This window comes from Salvelinus namaycush, chromosome 26 (assembly GCF_016432855.1).
Source record: "Salvelinus namaycush isolate Seneca chromosome 26, SaNama_1.0, whole genome shotgun sequence".
NCBI lineage: Eukaryota > Metazoa > Chordata > Actinopteri > Salmoniformes > Salmonidae > Salvelinus > Salvelinus namaycush.
In genome coordinates this window covers 34759139-34778145 of record NC_052332.1, presented here as the reverse complement: position 1 = coordinate 34778145, position 19007 = coordinate 34759139, and the positions used below count along the sequence as shown (strand labels likewise).

At 42.5% G+C, this 19007-nt stretch overlaps 1 protein-coding gene across 4 annotated transcripts in view; it reads right to left on the bottom strand.

Moving 5' to 3' along the window:
* LOC120021507 (calcium/calmodulin-dependent protein kinase type II subunit alpha-like) overlaps positions 1-6102 on the bottom strand; it is a 111606-nt gene extending 105504 nt beyond the window's left edge. For 3 of the 4 annotated variants that reach the window (XM_038965293.1, XM_038965292.1, XM_038965294.1), the window contains exon 1: positions 6038-6099. In XM_038965293.1, coding sequence (XP_038821221.1) covers positions 6038-6099 — 62 coding nt within the window. Of the gene's footprint in view, positions 1-6037 lie in introns of all 4 variants that reach the window. The other variant, XM_038965295.1, reaches the window with a different exon arrangement.
* Positions 6103-19007: the final 12905 nt, after the last annotated feature.

Genomic DNA, 19007 nt, shown 5'->3' with positions numbered 1-19007 from the left:
GACGTGCTCAGTCCTCTTTTTCCTGTAGTCCACAATCATCTCCTTTGTCTTGATCACATTGAGGGAGAGGTTGTTGTCCTGGCACCACATGGCCAGGTCTCTGACCTCCTCCCTATAGGCTGTCTCGTCGTTGTCGGTGATCAGGCCTACCACTGTTGTGTCATCGGTAAATTTAATGATGGTGTTGGAGTAGTACCTGTCCATGCAGTCATGAGTGAACGGGGAGTATAGGAGAGGACTGAGCACGCACCCCTTAGGGGCCCCTGTGTTGAGGATCAGCGTGGCGAATGTGATGTTACCTACCCTTACCTCAAGGATCCAGTTGCAGACGGAGGTGTTTAGTCCCAGGGTCCTTAGCTTATTGATGAGCTTTGAGGGCACTATGGTGTTGAACCCTGAGCTGTAGTCAATGAATAGCATTCTCACATAGGTGTTCCTTTTGTCCAGGTGGGAAAGGGCAGTGTGGAGTACAATAGAGATTGCATCATCTGTGGATCTGTTGGGGCGGTATGCAAATTGGAGTCAGTCTAGGGTTTCTGGGATAATGGTGTTGATGTAAGCCATGACCAGGCTTTCAAAGCACTTCATGGCTACAGACGTAAGTGTTACGGGTCGGTAGTCATTTAGGCAGGTTACCTTAGTGTTCTTGGGCACAGGCACTATGTTGGTGTTACCAACTCGGACAGGGAGAGGATGAAAAAATCAGTGAAGACACTGGCCAGTTGGTCAGCGCATGCTCGCAGTATATGTCCTGGTAATCCGTCTTGCCCCATTGCCTTGTGAATGTTGACCTGTTTAAAGGCTGAGGAGAGCAAGATCACACAGTCTTCCGGGAACAGCTGGTGCTCTCATGCATGTTTCAGTGCCATTTGCCTCGAAGCAAGCATAGAAGTAGTTGAGCTCGTCTGGTAGGCTCGTGTCACTGGGCAGCTCTCGGCTGTGCTTCCCTTTGTAGTTTGTAATGGTTTGCAAGCCCTGCCAAATCCGACGAGCGTCAGAGCCGGTGTAGTACGATTCGATCTTAGTCCTGTATTGACACTTTGCTTGTTTGATGGTTCGTCGGAGGGCATAGCGGGATTTCTTATAAGCTGCCGGTTTAGAGTCCCGCTCCTTGAAAGCGGCAGCTCTAGCCTTTAGCTCAGTGCGGATGTTGCCTGTAATCCATGGCTTCTGGTTGGGGTATGTACGCACGGTCACTGTGGGGACGACGTCATTGATGCACTTATGATGAAGCAGATGACTGATGTGGTGTACTCTTCAATGCCATCGGAGGAATCCCGGAACATATTCCAGTCTGTGCTAGCAAAACAGCATCTGCTTCATCTGACCACTTTTTTATGGATCTAGTCACTGGTGCTTCCTGCTTAAATTGTTGCATGTAAGCAAGAATCAGGAGGATAGAATTATGGTCAGATTTGCCAAATGGAGGGCACGAGAGAGCTTTGTTTGCACCTCTATGTGTGGAGTAAAGGTGGTCCAGAGTTTAATTTTCCCTCTGGTTGCACATTTAACATGCTGAAAGAAATTTGGTCAAACAGATTTAAGTTTCCCTGCATAAAAGTCCCGTGCTTCTAGGAGCGCCGCCTCTGGGAGAGCGTTTTCTTGTTTGCTTATGGCAGAATACAGATCATTCAATGCTGTCTTAGTGCCAGCCTCCGACTGTGGTGGTATGTAAACAGCTACAAAAAATACAGATGAAAACTATTTAGGTAGATAGTGTGGTCTACAGCTTTAATAATGTTTACATATGGCTTTACTCATCTCATATATACTGTATTCTATTCTACTGTATTTTAGTCACTGCCACTCCGACATTGCTCGTCCTAATATTGATATATTTCTTAATTCCATTTTTTTTGTTTTAGATTTGTGTGTATTTGTCACACCCTGACCTTAGAGAGCCTTTTTATGTCTCTATTTGGTTTGGTCAGGGTGGGATTTGGGGTGGGCATTCTATGTTTTGTTTTCTATGATTTTGTATTTCTATGTTTTGGCCTGGTATGGTTCTCAATCAGGGACAGCTGTCTATCGTTGTCTCTGATTGGGAACCATACTTAGGTAGCCCTTTTCCCTCTTTTCAGTGTGGGAAGTTGACTTTTGTTAGTGGCACTTAGCCCTGTAAGCTTCACGGTTGTTTCTTTCGTTTGTTGTTTTGTTGGCGTCATTTTTCTAAATAAAAGGATTATGTACTCTGACCACGCTGCACCTTGGTCCACTTCCTTTGATGGCCGTGACAGTATTGTTGTGAATTGTTAGATACTACTGCACTGTTGGAGCTTGGAACACAAGCATTTTGCTACACCCGCAATAACAACTGCTAAATATGTGTATGTGACCAATGCAATTTGATTCGATTCGATGCCTGAGCACCACATTTCAAACTCAACACAGAGACATGAGGTCAGTGCTAGCCCAAGCTTCTGTTCCAAACCAAACCTGCCGCCTCTTTCATTCAACAGTTGAGTTACTGCGTTAGGAATTACTTGTGAGTCTCGAAATGACACATTAACTTGATTGTGTGCTGCTTAATGGATTCAGATCGGGCTTCTCCCTGGTCACTGTAACATCATGCATCATGTTTCTCCTTAGTGCTACTGTCAGTACTCATCAGTAAAAAAAGACAAGGCCGTAGTTTAAAAGATCCTCATCATCTGTCAGTGCCTTAATAATTATTGTCACTGTCTTAACAGATCTCTGTTCTGATCCTAAATGTCAGCTCTGGTCATTCATCAGACATGTTGTGAGCTCAGTACAACCATCAACTGTAGGAGAAAAACATTAAAAATATATATGTCATTATGAAATGTGTCCATGTCAAACTATTGGATTGCCACCCCCAAATTAAATTATGTAAGCGGTTTTGGCTGCTTGACGTGTGTGTGTGTGTGTGTGTGTGTGTGTGTGTGTGTGTGTGTGTGTGTGTGTGTGTGTCTGTGTGTGTGTGTGTGTGTGTGTGTGTGTGTGTGTGTGTGTGTGTGTGTGTGTGTGTGTGTGTGTGTGTGTGTGTGTGTGTGTGAGAGAGAGAGAGAGAGAGAGAGAGAGAGAGAGAGAGAGAGAGAGAGAGAGAGAGAGAGAGAGAGAGAGAGAGAGAGAGAGAGAGAGAGAGAGAGAGAGAGAGAGAGAGAGAGAGAGAGAGAGAGAGAGAGAGAGAGAGAAAGACAAGCTGTGAGGGTGGGGGCCAGTGGGGATCTGGAGACCCTTACTCTAGATGTGTCACAACTCTCAAATTGTTGAGCATTCTGTGTTCCTCAGCATACTTACTGCATACAGCCAGGTTCCTCAGCATACATACTATACAGCCAGGTTCCTCAGCATACATACTATACAGCCAGGTTCCTCAGCATACATACTATACAGCCAGGTTCCTCAGCATACATACTGCAGACAGCCAGGTTCCTCTGCATACATACTGCAGACAGCCAGGTTCCTCAGCATACATACTATACAGCCAGGTTCCTCAGCATACATACTATACAGCCAGGTTCCTCAGCATACATACTATACAGCCAGGTTCCTCTGCATACATACTATACAGCCAGGTTCCTCAGCATATATACTATACATCCAGGTTCATCTGCATAAATACTATACAGCCAGGTTCCTCAGCATACATACTATACAGCCAGGTTCCTCAGCATACATACTATACAGCCAGGTTCCTCAGCATACATACTATACAGCCAGGTTCCTCAGCATACATACTATACAGCCAGGTTCCTCAGCATACATACTATACAGCCAGGTTCCTCTGCATACATACTGCAGACAGCCAGGTTCCTTAGCATACATACTATACAGCCAGGTTCCTCAGCATACATACTATACAGCCAGGTTCCTCTGCATACATACTGCAGACAGCCAGGTTCCTTAGCATACATACTATACAGCCAGGTTCCTCAGCATACATACTATACAGCCAGGTTCCTCTGCATACATACTGCATACAGCCAGGTTCCTTAGCATACATACTATACAGCCAGGTTCCTCAGCATACATACTATACAGCCAGGTTCCTCAGCATACATACTATACAGCCAGGTTCCTCAGCATACATACTATACAGCCAGGTTCCTCAGCATACATACTATACAGCCAGGTTCCTCAGCATACATACGCATACATCCAGGTTCCTCAGCATACATACTATACAGCCAGGTTCCTCAGCATACATACTATACATCCAGGTTCATCTGCATAAATACTATACAGCCAGGTTCCTCTGCATACATACTATACAGCCAGGTTCCTCAGCATACATACTATACAGCCAGGTTCCTCAGCATACATACTATACAGCCAGGTTCCTCAGCATACATACTATACAGTCAGGTTCCTCAGCATACATACTATACAGCCAGGTTCCTCAGCATACATACTATACAGCCAGGTTCCTCAGCATACATACTATACAGCCAGGTTCCCTAGCATACATACTATACAGCCAGGTTCCTCAGCATACATACTATACAGCCAGGTTCCTTAGCATACATACTATACAGCCAGGTTCCTTAGCATACATACTATACAGCCAGGTTCCTTAGCATACATACTATACAGCCAGGTTCCTTAGCATACATACTGCATACAACCAGATACAGCATAATGCTATAAACAAGGGGGTTCGATGTAGCACCATCAAGTATTTAATGTAGAACCATCAAGTATTTAATGTAGAACCATCAAGTATTTAATGTAGAACCATCAAGTATTTCATGTAGCACCATCAAGTATTTCATGTAGCACCATCAAGTATTTCATGTAGCACCATCAAGTATTTCTTGTAGCACCATCAAGTATTTCATGTAGCACCATCAAGTATTTCAATCCAACATACTTTAAAATGTTAAACTCCTAGACCCCTGAGGACTTTTTCAAATTGTGAACTAACAATAAACAGGTCCTTTGTAGCTCAGTTTGTAGAGCGTTGTGCTTGTATTGCCAGTGTAGCGGGTTCCATTCCCAAGACCACCCATATGTAAAATGTATCCACGCATAACATAAAATGTATGCACGCATAAAAGCGTCTGCTAAATTGCATATTATATATTAACAGAATGTATATATAATAAGCTAATTCAATATGTCCTCTTTTCCATTTATGTAGATTGGTAGAGAACCATTCAATATTATTTTACCTGGTGTGAAATCTTTGATAACTGTCAGACAATCAAAATAATTGAGCTGTCAAGTTAGCAGAAGATATTGGAAAAGAAGGATAGTGTGTGTTTTGTGTGGGAAGGCATGTGTGTGTTTTGTGTGTGTTTTGTGTGTGTGTGTGTGTATGTGTGTTACCACCTAGAGGATGAATGTGAACCACCGAGCACCGATATCCAATATTAAAGTCGAGTCTTCTCGCTTTCTTCCACCAGGCTGAATCTCTGTCTCGACCTAGGGTCCTATATGACATTGAGAGACATCCTCCAGCTTCCTGTGTGAAGAGGTGGCCACTTACGGCAGATCCGTTATGTCTTCTAAGTGATGATACTACTCTCTCAAAATGCACTCCATTTAGGAAAATGTTATGTGACTCAAGACTCCTGAAATAATTATCAGATGAGAAATGTCAGAAATAAGTTGGCACTCCCACCTGTTCATTCCCACCTGATCCCAATTGTTCATTCCCACCTGATCCCACCAGTTCATTCCCACCTGATCCCACCAGTTCATTCCCACCTGATCCCACCAGTTCATTCCCACCTGATCCCACCAGTTCATTCCCACCTGATCCCACCAGTTCATTCCCACCTGATCCCACCTGATCATTCTCTTTACTCTTCCCTTCTCTCATCGAAGTTATATTTCCTCAGCTAAAAGACCTTTCCGGTCTCCTACCATAAAGGGATTTCTTTAGAAGAGTAATGTTATTCAGTTCTGCCACCAAATATTTAATCAATACTCCATCACTTGCTGTGAACAAATGCCTCTGACTCAAACTGAACAAAGAGGTAATCTTTCATTGTTACACAGGCCCCAAATGCAATGCCAAATACCACCTTTGTATGAGTAAAAAAAATGAAAAATGTCTTGTGGAACTTACTTGCCCAGTTCCTCAAACATCTGGAATTCCTCAGTGAAGCGGGTGCAGATGGTGGTGGTCATGATCTGAGGTGGAGGGTTTCAGGTGGACCTTTAGTCGAGTGCTTTTTGGAGCGGAAGCGATTGGAAGCAATAGATAGAGGATGGTTGGAAGCCTTGATGAGAGCCGAGCTTCTCTATCACTATCCTGATCTACGGAGAGGAAGTGAAGGGGGGCAATGCTGGCTGTCAGTTTTACTCCAACATTTCGCCCGCCCGCTTCGCCTGGTTCCTCCAATCGCAGCTCTGCCTGCACTCCTGAATACACAGCCCCATTGCCATGGCAACTGCATCCCCCTCCTCTCCAAGCGCACACTTCACAGACAGACAGACAGACAGACAGACAGACAGACAGACAGACAGACAGACAGACAGACAGACAGACAGACAGACAGACAGACAGACAGACAGACAGACAGACAGACAGACAGACAGACAGACAGACAGACAGACAGACAGACAGACAGACAGACAGACAGACAGACAGACAGACAGACAGACAGACAGACGAGGAGGCAGCTTAACACGGTGGCGTTCAAACAGTGCACACATATGGACAAGCACATACATGAGCACAAACACGTAAACATATGTGCATACACACATATACTTAGCAAAATGTAAGATTACATATACATCCACTTCAATCCACTAATATAACTAATCAAGCAACCAAGCAAGCCCCAAAGACATTAAGGTATCAGTCATTTAACTTTTGATTAAGGAATCATTAATATCTCTAATTTCTTCAGTCGGAAAATATTTCTCTGATGTACTATTATGTTATTATTATGAAAATAACAAACCAACCAACTGTAAGCCCTCACAATGAAGGTTAAGTCAGAATCCACACTCACCCACCTACTCATGTTATCATCACAGTCAGCTCTGCTTCATGGAGGAATCATCTACACTTTATAGCCCAACCTGGTCTCAGAGATTTTCGTATTATTCTGTACATAAATCCGAGACACTCCATTTAGTATGATATGCTATGTTTCGTATGGTATGCATTAACTTGTGGATGTCCAACATGTTCCCGAATTTGAAAAATGTACAATATGCTACGAATTTGAAAAACGTATGATATGTTACGAATTCTAACTAGGTGCTAATGTTAGCTATCTGGATAACGTTAGCTAGACTAGGGGTTAGGGGTTAAGGTTAAGTTTAGGAGTTAAGTTAAAGGGTTAGGGGAAGGGTTAGCTAAAAGGGTTAGGGTTAGGGGAATGGTTAGCTAACATGCTAAGTAATTGAAAAGTAACTCAAAAGTAGTAAGTATTTGAAAAGTAATTATCCTTCTATCTTATATAACCATACCAAACGTATCATATCATACTAATTTGAGAGTCCCGTATTTACATGTACCATGTTACGTCTAGTCTATGAGACCAGGCTGTATAGCCTGCAGGTTAATGCACTACACGCCATGGTCAATGACCAGATACTAGTCTAGTGGAAACCATGTCACATATAGCCTAAAGGGAATATATCCTAATTATTCATGAAGAAGATATTTAAGGTCTTTGTCACTGTTGATTTCTGCATAGCCCCTTTGTCAATCACAACACATTCAGCCACTAACCCACTCAGCCCATTGTGAACCTGTACACCCCACTGGGAAAAACAAAAAGCTTGACTAAGTCATTCCTCCTTGTTGACGTATACAGTCTGTCTCTGACACAGTTGGGAGATTCATTAAGATTTCATCACAGCCCTTCCCCCTCTTCCATACTTCCAATAGAAATACAGTATACTGACGCTCCTGCTAAACAAGCAACTTTGGAAATATGTTCTACCCTCTTGTGGCTTTGAGTCCATAACTCAATGCCACTCAAAGTAACTCAAAGCCACTCCAGCAGATCGCCTGGTCTACCCTTAGGGGTATCAGCCCGGCTCAGGGCTTTGTGATTCACTTCTATTACAGGCCACGTATTGGCCACATGGCTTTGTTGCTGTCAAGCCTGGACAAGGCTGAGCTTTCACGGTCTGCTGGCTGCGAGTGCATCTCCTCAGAAAGCAGAGTGATAGAGAAGGGGGGGGGGGGGGGGGGGGGGGGGTGACTTGGGGGGGGGGGGGGTGCAGGCTATTCTTTCCCTATACATTTAGATTTCAGTCAATTTGCAAATGCTCCCATCTAGAGAGACTTCCATAAGTGCCTTCCTGTGTGGGAGCTGAAACAACTACAGTCCATAACATGAGCATCATTAGTAAAACATTATATTTCAATAATGAACAAGATGGTGGAATACAGTATCATGCTTTACAATCTCAACAACAGACTCTTAGGCATCAATCTCCTCCTTGACTGACACCTGCGAAAATGACTTGGTTAGGACAAAAATTTTGTATAAACTGAGTAATAAATGAGAAAACTGGAGAGAATGGAAAGGGTTTGGATCAACATATATATAATCTAAAATGTCCAGCAGGTCTCCCTGGAATAACACACACACAAACACACAAGCACACACACACCCACATACCTGGGGAAGCCTGAGCCAACAGGAGCCACATTCAATGGATGAAGTCAGACTCACTATATGAATGAAGTCAGACCCAGTCTATGGATGAAGTCAGACCCAGTCTATGGATGAAGGCAGTCCCAGTCTATGGATGAAGTCAGACCCATTCTATGGATGAAGGCAGTCCCAGTCTATGGATGAAGGCAGTCCCAGTCTATGGACGCTGTCAGACCCAGTCTATGGATGAAGGCAGTCCCAGTCTATGGATGCTGTCAGACCCAGTCTATGGATGAAGGCAGTCCCAGTCTATGGATGAAGGCAGTCCCAGTCTATGGGCGCTGTCAGACCCAGTCTATGGATGAAGGCAGTCCCAGTCTATGGATGCTGTCAGACCCAGTCTATGGATGAAGGCAGTCCCAGTCTATGGATGAAGTCAGACCCAGTCAATGGATGAAGTCAGACTCACTATATGAATGAAGTCAGACCCAGTCTATGGATGAAGTCAGACCCAGTCTATGGATGAAGGCAGTCCCAGTCTATGGATGAAGTCAGACCCATTCTATGGATGAAGGCAGGTCCAGTCTATGGATGAAGGCAGTCCCAGTCTATGGACGCTGTCAGACCCAGTCTATGGATGAAGGCAGTCCCAGTCTATGGATGCTGTCAGACCCAGTCTATGGATGAAGGCAGTCCCAGTCTATGGATGAAGGCAGTCCCAGTCTATGGGCGCTGTCAGACCCAGTCTATGGATGAAGGCAGTCCCAGTCTATGGATGCTGTCAGACCCAGTCTATGGATGAAGGCAGTCCCAGTCTATGGATGAAGGCAGTCCCAGTCTATGGGCACTGTCAGACCCAGTCTATGGATGAAGGCAGTCCCAGTCTATGGATGAAGGCAGTCCCAGTCTATGGATGCTGTCAGACCCAGTCTATGGATGCTGTCAGACCCAGTCTATGGATGAAGTCAGATCCAGTCTATAGGACAGATCTCTGCAGCCAGGGACAGAGTTAACCCAGAGATGGATAGAGACAGGCTGGTCAGTGTTGATCCTCATCTGGAAATCCCAATCCCCTGTTGGTTTCTGGCAGACGGCCAATCGCCTCAATCAGAACAACCTGCTCATGTTTATGTTTCTTTATAATGTGATGTGAACACATCTATTCAGGCATCTCACAGAGCTGCTAATTTGCCACATGTGATGAAAAGAGGGGCTTCCAAGGTGCATTACGTCACCAAACATTATAATTGCCCCTGTTGAGGACCCAAGGCACTAATGGAGTGGGATATGACACAGGATAATGACTGTCCCCAAGTGTTGACAGGTGGTATGACACTCACATCAATGTGTTGAATTTACATTGAATAACGGTTCAGCAAATACTGAGGCACTGAATACCTTAAGATCACAAGATCTATCTGGGAAACCAAATACAGTATGTGTCATATGTATGGTATGACATGATGGAAATGTATGAGCAAGGCAATATTCCCGTACACTCAAATGGACATCATGAGTAATGAATTGAAGCCAATAAACCTCCATGAGCCAACATGAAGCATTGTCCTCAGATCAGGGCGGCAGGTAGCCTAGCTATTAAGAGTGTTGGGCTGGCAACGGAAAGGCCTGGAATAAAATCAGAGGGGTTAAGATAGAAGAAAGGACATAGGCTACAAAGAGTGTGGGCTCATTGAGGGTGACTCATATAACCATCCTGGAAGGAATAAACAAACCAAGGTCTTGCAACTTATCAGTGATTTGAAGATGCATGTCTATGTCATTTGTTTGGCCTCTCTTAAGGAGATGAGTGTGTGTGTGTGTATTTTGGCTGCCTCCTAGCAAGTTGTGCTAACGAGCAGAGAGAGCGAGTGGACATTTGAAAACTCATCTGGAGCAGGCAATCAGCCAGAGCAGCATTCGATATTACAGTTCTTAAAGCTGTGCTACTCTTATCTGGATTATAATGCTGTGAGCAGGTGCCCTGACTCTGGCCTCTCCCTCTACTGTAATGTCCTCCACTGTAGGAGGCCCAGATACAGTGGTGATTCTAGGGGATCAAAGGGGATTTTGACAAATGTACAAGTGATTATACAGACGACTATTCTCCCTGCTTTAACAGTCTTCTAGTTCCACAGCAACAAGAGCAAAACTCCACAACTAAATACTTCCTCTGTCACTAATGACATTCAGTGGCCTATCTTACCTTTTTAGAACTAGTGTTTTGTCTCTACTGAATGCCATGAGCTCCCCAGGGATTCCTGAGGCTCCTTCCTGCGGTTCTGCTCCTGTAGGATTTGGCTATCTGACAGACAGGATCAACATCAGTGGTGCCTCTGCCTGACTGGCTGCCTGACTGCCTTACTGCCTGACTACTTGTCTGCCTGCCTGACTGGCTGCCTGACTAGCTACCTGACTACCTGACTGACAGCCAGGGTGCAATGCTAGGTTTAGGTTCAATTCCCATTTCAATACCTGCCAATTCCGGAAGTGTTGACAGTCTCTTCAATGCTTTTCAATTGGGAAAATGGCGAATTGGAATTGGGTTTACTTTCTGAATTGACTGAAATTTAAATGGAATTGACCCTATCCCTGCAGCCTACTTAGTGGGAGAGCTGTCTCACTGTGGAGACAGTGGACGCACAGTAGACGTTAGAAGACATTAGAAAAGCTTTGCTAACTCTTAGGAAATACAAATTATTAAGATTGAATTATATAGCTTAAAGAAATATGTGGATATTCATTACATTTACTATACTATTATTGCTGAGGAATGCTCTGTAGATAGAATTCAAACTGAGGTCTAACAAGTCTGAGCAGATCTTTTCCCTCTAATCTAACTACAATTGATAGGCTGTGCATTGTGTAGAGGAAAACACAGAGGTGTGTGAGAGCGAGCCAAAACTAAGTCTGACTGTACCCCAGGCTCCATGATATGACTATACCCCAGCCTCCATGATATGACTATCCCCTAGCCTCCATGATATGACTATCCCCCAGCCTCCATGATATGACTGTACCCCAGGCTCCATGATATGACTATCCCCCAGCCTCCATGATAAGACTATCCCCCAGCCTCCATGATATGACTATCCCCCAGCCTCCATGATATGACTGTACCCCAGGCTTCATGATATGACTATCCCCCAGGCTCCATGATATGACTATCCCCCAGGCTCCATGATATGACTATCCCCTAGCCTCCATGATATGACTATCCCCTAGCCTCCATGATATGACTATCCCCTAGCCTCCATGATATGATTATACCCCAGGCTCCATGATATGATTATAATCCAGGCTCCATGATATGACTATCCCCTAGCCTCCATGATAAGACTATCCCCCAGGCTCCATGATATGACTATCCCCCAGCCTCCATGATATGACTATACCCCAGCCGCCATGATATGACTATTCCCCAGGCTCCATGATATGATTATAATCCAGGCTCCATGATATGACTATCCCCCAGCCTCCATGATATGATTATACCCTAACCTCCATGATATGACTATTCCCCAGGCTCCATGATATGACTATACCCCAGCCTCCATGATATGACTATAATCCAGGCTCCATGATATGACTATCCCCCAGCCTCCATGATATGACTATACCCCAGCCGCCATGATATGACTATTCCCCAGGCTCCATGATATGATTATAATCCAGGCTCCATGATATGACTATCCCCCAGCCTCCATGATATGACTATACCCCAGGCTCCATGATATGACTATACCCCAGGCTCCATGATATGACTATACCCCAGCCTCCATGATATGACTATAATCCAGGCTCCATGATATGACTATCCCCCAGGCTCCATGATATGACTATGCCCAGGCTCCATGATAAAACTATCCCCCAGGCTCCATGATATGACTATACCCTGAGAGAGAGAGAGAGAGAGAGAGAGAGAGAGAGAGAGAGAGAGAGAGAGAGAGAGACAGAGACAGAGACAGAGACAGAGACAGAGAGAGACAGAGAGAGACAGAGAGAGACAGAGAGAGACAGAGACAGAGACAGAGACAGAGACAGAGACAGAGACAGAGATCAGGTAACAACAGGGGTTGATGTGACTGACATTGATGGTCCAAACCCAGACTTCAGTCTAGTGAGCAGAGAACATTCTTTGGCAGTAGTCATGGTAACATGAGATGAGGCTGAGGCATGCCAGTACTATACGGAGTAATGGATCGGATTAGGAGACTTTGGGTTGAGTTTGTCTGCAGGGTCCGTGAGTGCAGCCAGGGATACAGGCAGCTGCACCATAGAATCAAGCTCTGGAAGAGAACTGGCAGGGAGTTCAGAGGCCAAGCTAGTGGTGAAAAACCTGTTGTTGCCTGAAATGTCGCTAGCTCTGGACACAATATTTCACATATGAAAGAAATCTGGGTAACACTTTATTTGGAAAGTCCAAATAGTAGATGGTTTAGATGTAATAGATGGTTTAGATGGTCAGTATATGGTGATTAACTGTCAACAACATTTCAACTATCTACTAACCCTAGCCCTAACCCTAACCCTAACACACATCCTAACCCTAAACTTAAAGGCCCAGTTTAGTCAAAATTCAAATGTTCCTGTGTTTTGTATCATATTGTACAACAGCTGATGAAACTAACACAGTAAAAGTGTGAAAATATTGTATCAGTGTTATTTCCTGATAGCTGCTGGTTGAAAATACAATCTACACATGACCATCTAATCAGCAGGTTTACAAGGACGGGAGTTTCGGCATGTCTGGGGATATCACCAGGCGGTGAATTGGTTAATAGACCAATAACAAAGAGAGTTCCAAACCTTTCTGCCAATAACAGCTAGTATTCAGTTTCCCTCTCCCCACTCAGACCACTCCCAGACAGTCCTAGCTAAATTCTTGCTTGAGAATTTATTTAGCTGAATAGCTATGTGTCAATTTTAATGTACAACTATTACAGTAAGGTAGTTATTGTTAACCAGAAATTATTTGTGTCACGTACTCTCCGGTGCTCAAGGTCGTCAGGGTGCTCATTATTACGCACACCTGTCGCCATCGTTACGCGCATCAGCGCCTCATCAGACTCACCTGGACTCAATCACCTGCCTGATTAGCTTCCCTATGTCACTCCCTTTGGTTCTTTCCCCATGTGTTATTGTTTCTGTTCCAGTGTTCATGTCTGTACGCTACCCGTATTTCTTGTTTTGTTCTATGTTCATTTATTAAATACACTCCCTGAACTTACTTCCCGACTCCCAGCATACACGTTACAATTCGATATGAAAACAGCTGCATTGGCCCTTTAACCCTAACCCTAACCCTAACCTTTAACCCTTCCCCTAGCCCTAACCTTTAACCCTAACCCTTAACCCTAACCCTTATTCTAAACCCTACCCTAACTGTAACCTTAGCAAGCAGTTGCTTATCAACAGGAACACCTGCTCTTTCCAAGACAAAGACTGACCAGGTGAATTCAGGTGAAAGCTATGATCCCTTATATATGTTACTTGTTAAATCCACTTCAATCAGTCTATGTAGATGAAGGGGAGGAGACAGGTTAAAGAAGGATTTTTAAGCCTTGAGACATGGATTGTGTTTGTGTGCCATTCAGAGGGTGAATGGGAAAGACAAAATATTGAAGTGCCTTTGAAGGGGGTATGGTAGTAGGTGCCAGGGGCACTGGTTTGTGTCAAGAACTGCAACATTGCTGGGTTTTTCCACACTCAACAGTTTCCTGTGTGTATCAAGGATGGTCCCTCACCCAAAGAACATCCAGCCAAAGCATTGGAGTGAACATGGGCCAGCATCCCTGTGGAACGCTTCTGACACCTTGTAGAGTCCATGCCCTGACAAATTGAGGTGGTTCTGTGGACAAAAGGGGGGGGGGGAGCAATTTAATATTAGGAAGGTGTTCCTAATGTTTTGTATGGAACTATCCAAATAAAGTGTGACAAAAATGTGTCTCGGCCATAAGGAGCGAACCACAGTGATAAGAACGGCCCTTATAACATGTAAAGAAATCATGAGTCACTCAACACAATCATCTGCTGCATGACAACTGCATTGTGTCAACTCTGACAAGCTTCTTTTCTGAGAGCTCACTAATAGAAACAAATGAATTCTGTAAATCCTCCTCGACCACATCCATACATTTCTCTTAGCTGTCTTCTTTATTCAAACCAAATCAAATTGTATTTGTCACATGCGCCGAATACAACAGGTGGAGACCTTACAGTGAAATGCTTACTTACAAGCCCTTAACCAACAATGCAGTTTTAAGAAAAAGAATAGTTAAGAAAATATTTACTAAATAAACTCAAGTTTAAAAAAGTACATTTACACTTGTCAATGCTCCTTTTCTTTCTGGTAAAGGTCACAGGAGGATTGTAGCTCACATAGTAAAAGCTCTTCAGGTAGCACAAAATAGACAGTGCAATAAACTCCATGGCTAAGTAGAATGGGGAGTAAATGGCCTAAAATGGCAATATCTCCCATTAACTCTATGTAGAGTCATCTCTATGAGAGATTCACATTACTGTGAAAAGACAAAATCATGTGCATTAAGATCTGTCCATGTCATTAATCAGACAGTAGTAATGGCCAGTGAGTCAGCCTTGGTTCACTTTAGATGCATTAGGGTCTTTAATAAATGCACTTGTCCTATCTCTATCTTTCTCCCCCTCCAAGTTACCCCCTCTCTCTCACACACACACACACAGCTGGACAGAGACCGTCTGTCATCTCTTCATCTTCTATTCCAGAGATCGTCTGCCCTCTCCATAGTTCCCTTATGGAGACTAACATCTGCTTTACTGAACAGTTAAGAGATAATGGTCCAAGCATTTTTCCTGGACATTTTGTTTTTCTTGGATGCCTCAGATTCCAAGATATCATTAACTATTTTTTGAGATGATGAGTCTCTCTGCAGCTGCTCCTCTTACAATCTTGAGTGTTTTTGAAAGCCACTGTAATACTTTGACTTACTAGTAGAGTAGTTTTCTTAGAGTGCTTCCTGAAAGCTTGTGTCATGCAGTGTTGAGGGAAATCTGAAGAGGGAGAGCAGAGTCTAAGACTATCGTGTGTTGGTGAATACATTATTTACAGTGTGTAGAGGGAGTAGGCTGAATCAACTAGATTCAACTAGATTCAGCCGTGGGACGATTTTTTTTCTTGAGTGGAGAGTCAGGGGGTTGGAACATAATTACAAATCATTTTTAGACTGCTAATTGACTGCAATTGGCCCAAACAGATATAATATTTGACTAAAACATTTACATTTCAAACCTTGGTTACGTTTGTATACGATCACATATATCTCTCTATTATGCGTTGGAATACTTTGGAACAGATTTCCATAATGAAAACCAATTGGAGCTGATTTTCTGGTGTTTTCACAGTATTTTATGTCCAACAGTAAAAAAAAAAAAAAAAAAAAAGAAGATAGATAACAAAATTAGAAATAAATGATATATATTTTGGGCTCAGAATACTTGGGGTGCCAAATAAAATCCCCTGCGGGCCAAGTTTGGCACCAGTTGGGGAACTCTAGAGTAGACCCTAGCTGTGGTTATCACAAAGAAATATAGAGGAATATGATGTTAGTTTATGTGGTTATCACAAAGAAATATAGAGAAATATGATGTTAGATCTGTGGTTATCACAAAGAAATATAGAGAAATATGATGTTAGTTTCTGTGGTTATCACAAAGAAATATAGAGGAATATGATGTTAGTTTCTTTAGGTATCACAAAGAAATATAGAGGAATGTCGTGTCTTTAGCCGGATTAAGTGATATGACATGCTATTCTATAAAATAATTTCTCTGTAATTAATATTACCTGATTAAGCTAATCAGGTAACTGTAATTAACTAGAAAGTCGGGGCACCACGAAAGAATGTTTATAGAGCTGTTATCTTCCGAATAAACTCTTCAAGACCTAGTAATCTTTTACATCAATAGCAGTCAATATTTAATTGTCACCTTATTTAGTCTCATCTGAAAGTTGTAAATTCTTGGTTATCTTCACGAACCCTGGCTAACAAGTTGAATCAGCAATACAAAATTTGGTTTAATTATTTATTGACTAAATACCTAAATAATCACACAGAATTACATCTACACAGAATGTATCATACATTGATTACAAATGATGTCATAAAGGAAAACGTCCCTAGCGGACAGAACAGATATGACAGCTGGTTACACAAAGAAAGGGGGTTGGGTTTTGAATGAAAGAGTGGGAAGACTGAGGAACAAAGGGAGAAGTTATGTCTCTAACGGGCCGTAGGCAGCTACTCTATCGTAAATACAGAATCTTATGCATTCTAAATAACCGCCCATTTGAAAAAGGAAAATGCAATAAATATTTACTCTGAGCTGCGCTTCGGTAGATTGGTCGCAGATAGATGGCCGGGTTGGTCCAGCATGGATCTCTGCTCCTCTGAAGAATGTCTAGTGGTGAACTGGAGTGTGGTAGAATGGATACTCTATCCGTCCTCTCCTAGCCCACGTCTACAGTTGCTGTGCTAACGCAACGGCTAGGAGGTATCACTTCTTCAGTGAATAAGAGTTAAAAGTTCATACCAAGTTGACATACTTTTAAGCTCATGCTATATTCTGGCTGGTATAGTCGAAATTCATCCTTTCGGCGTGCAGGTCGTCACCTTCACATTGAAATTCGATGCTAATTTCGTTAGGTTCTTGCTGAGGTTGGCTTATGTCTGTAGGTGGTCTTTGTCCTTTCAACGTGGGGACCTCAAGTCCGCGCATCCTTGGAACAGGAAGTTACATTTTCGTCAACGGGTTTATATAGTGGTGAAAGAAGGGCGTGTTTCATAGTTTACAACCCATGTCTGTTCACTTGGGCGGGGCCTCTGAGTGAGCAGAGTGGTGTTCTTCTGACAAACCGTTCTCTCATTAAGAAGCTAAAAATTACATTTCATCTTTTCACAAAGAGTTTCATATTTAAACATTTAAATTGCACAACAATTCCATGTGAATCTGATAACCTGAATGTGTCGATTTTCCAAGATACAGTTTATGTCATCCTATCATCAGTAATCATGTCTCAGACGCCAACTGAACTGACATCATATTCATTAAGTCCCAACGCATATTTTCAACTGGTTGGATTACCGAAATATGGTTCCGTTTCCCATCTTTTGATGTCACCAGACTCTCTCTCAATGTTAACAAAGGCTTTACTAGAGTCAACTCGGTAGAGTACAGAGAGGAAAAAGGGGAAAGGTATTTATGCGGGTCATAAACCTCCCCCATCAGGCCAATGTCATGACAGGAATATGATGTTAGTTTCTGTGGTTATTACAAAGAAATATAGAGGAATATGATGTTAGATCCTGTGGTTATTACAAAGAAATATAGAGGAATATGATGTTAGATCTTGTGGTTATCACAAAGAAATATAGAGGAATATGATGTTAGTTTCTGTGGTTATCACAAAGAAATATAGAGGAATATGATGTTAGATCCTGTGGTTATTACAAAGAAATATAGAGGAATATGATGTTAGATCTTGTGGTTATCACAAAGAAATATAGAGGAATATGATGTTAGTTTCTGTGGTTATCACAAAGAAATATAGAGGAATATGATGTTAGATCCTGTGGTTATTACAAAGAAATATAGAGGTATATGATGTTAGATCTTGTGGTTATCACAAAGAAATATAGAGGAATATGATGTTAGATCTGTGGTTATCACAAAGAAATATAGAGGAATATGATGTTAGATCCTGTGGTTATTACAAAGAAATATAGAGAAATATGATGTTAGATCATCACAAAGAAATATAGAGGAATATGATGTTAGATCCTGTGGTTATTACAAAGAAATATAGAGGAATGTGATGTTAGATCCTGTGGTTATCACAAAGAAATATAGAGAAATATGATGTTAGATCATCACAAAGAAATATAGAGGAATATGATGTTAGATCCTGTGGTTATCAGGATTGAGTTGTCAACAAATGTGAATTCAACAAAAAATGTCACCATGTCATTGGATTTAGGTTAAAGGTTGGGTGTAAAAAAGACTAAATGCCCTTACGTTGATGAATTATTGTGAATCCAATGAGTTTTCTACGTTGAATCAACATCATCACATCGATTTTTGGGGGGTTGAAATGACGTGGAAACAACATTGACTCAACCAGTTTTTGCCCAGTGGGTCGTTTCTGTGGTTATCACAAAGAAGTAAAGAAGAGTCTGATGTTACTTTCTGTGGTTATCACAAAGAAGTAAAGAAGAGTCTGATGTTACTTTCTGTGGTTATCACAAAGAAGTAAAGAAGAGTCTGATTTTACTTTCTGTGGTTACCACAAAGAAGTAAAGAAGAATCTGATGTTACTTTCTGTGGTTATCAACAAAAAAATAAGAAGTTGTTTCATTTCTTAGACATTCTCAAAAACATTCCCAAAACAGGTCAGTTAATTAGTAGTCCATTAACCCACAATTGATTAGGTCAAAG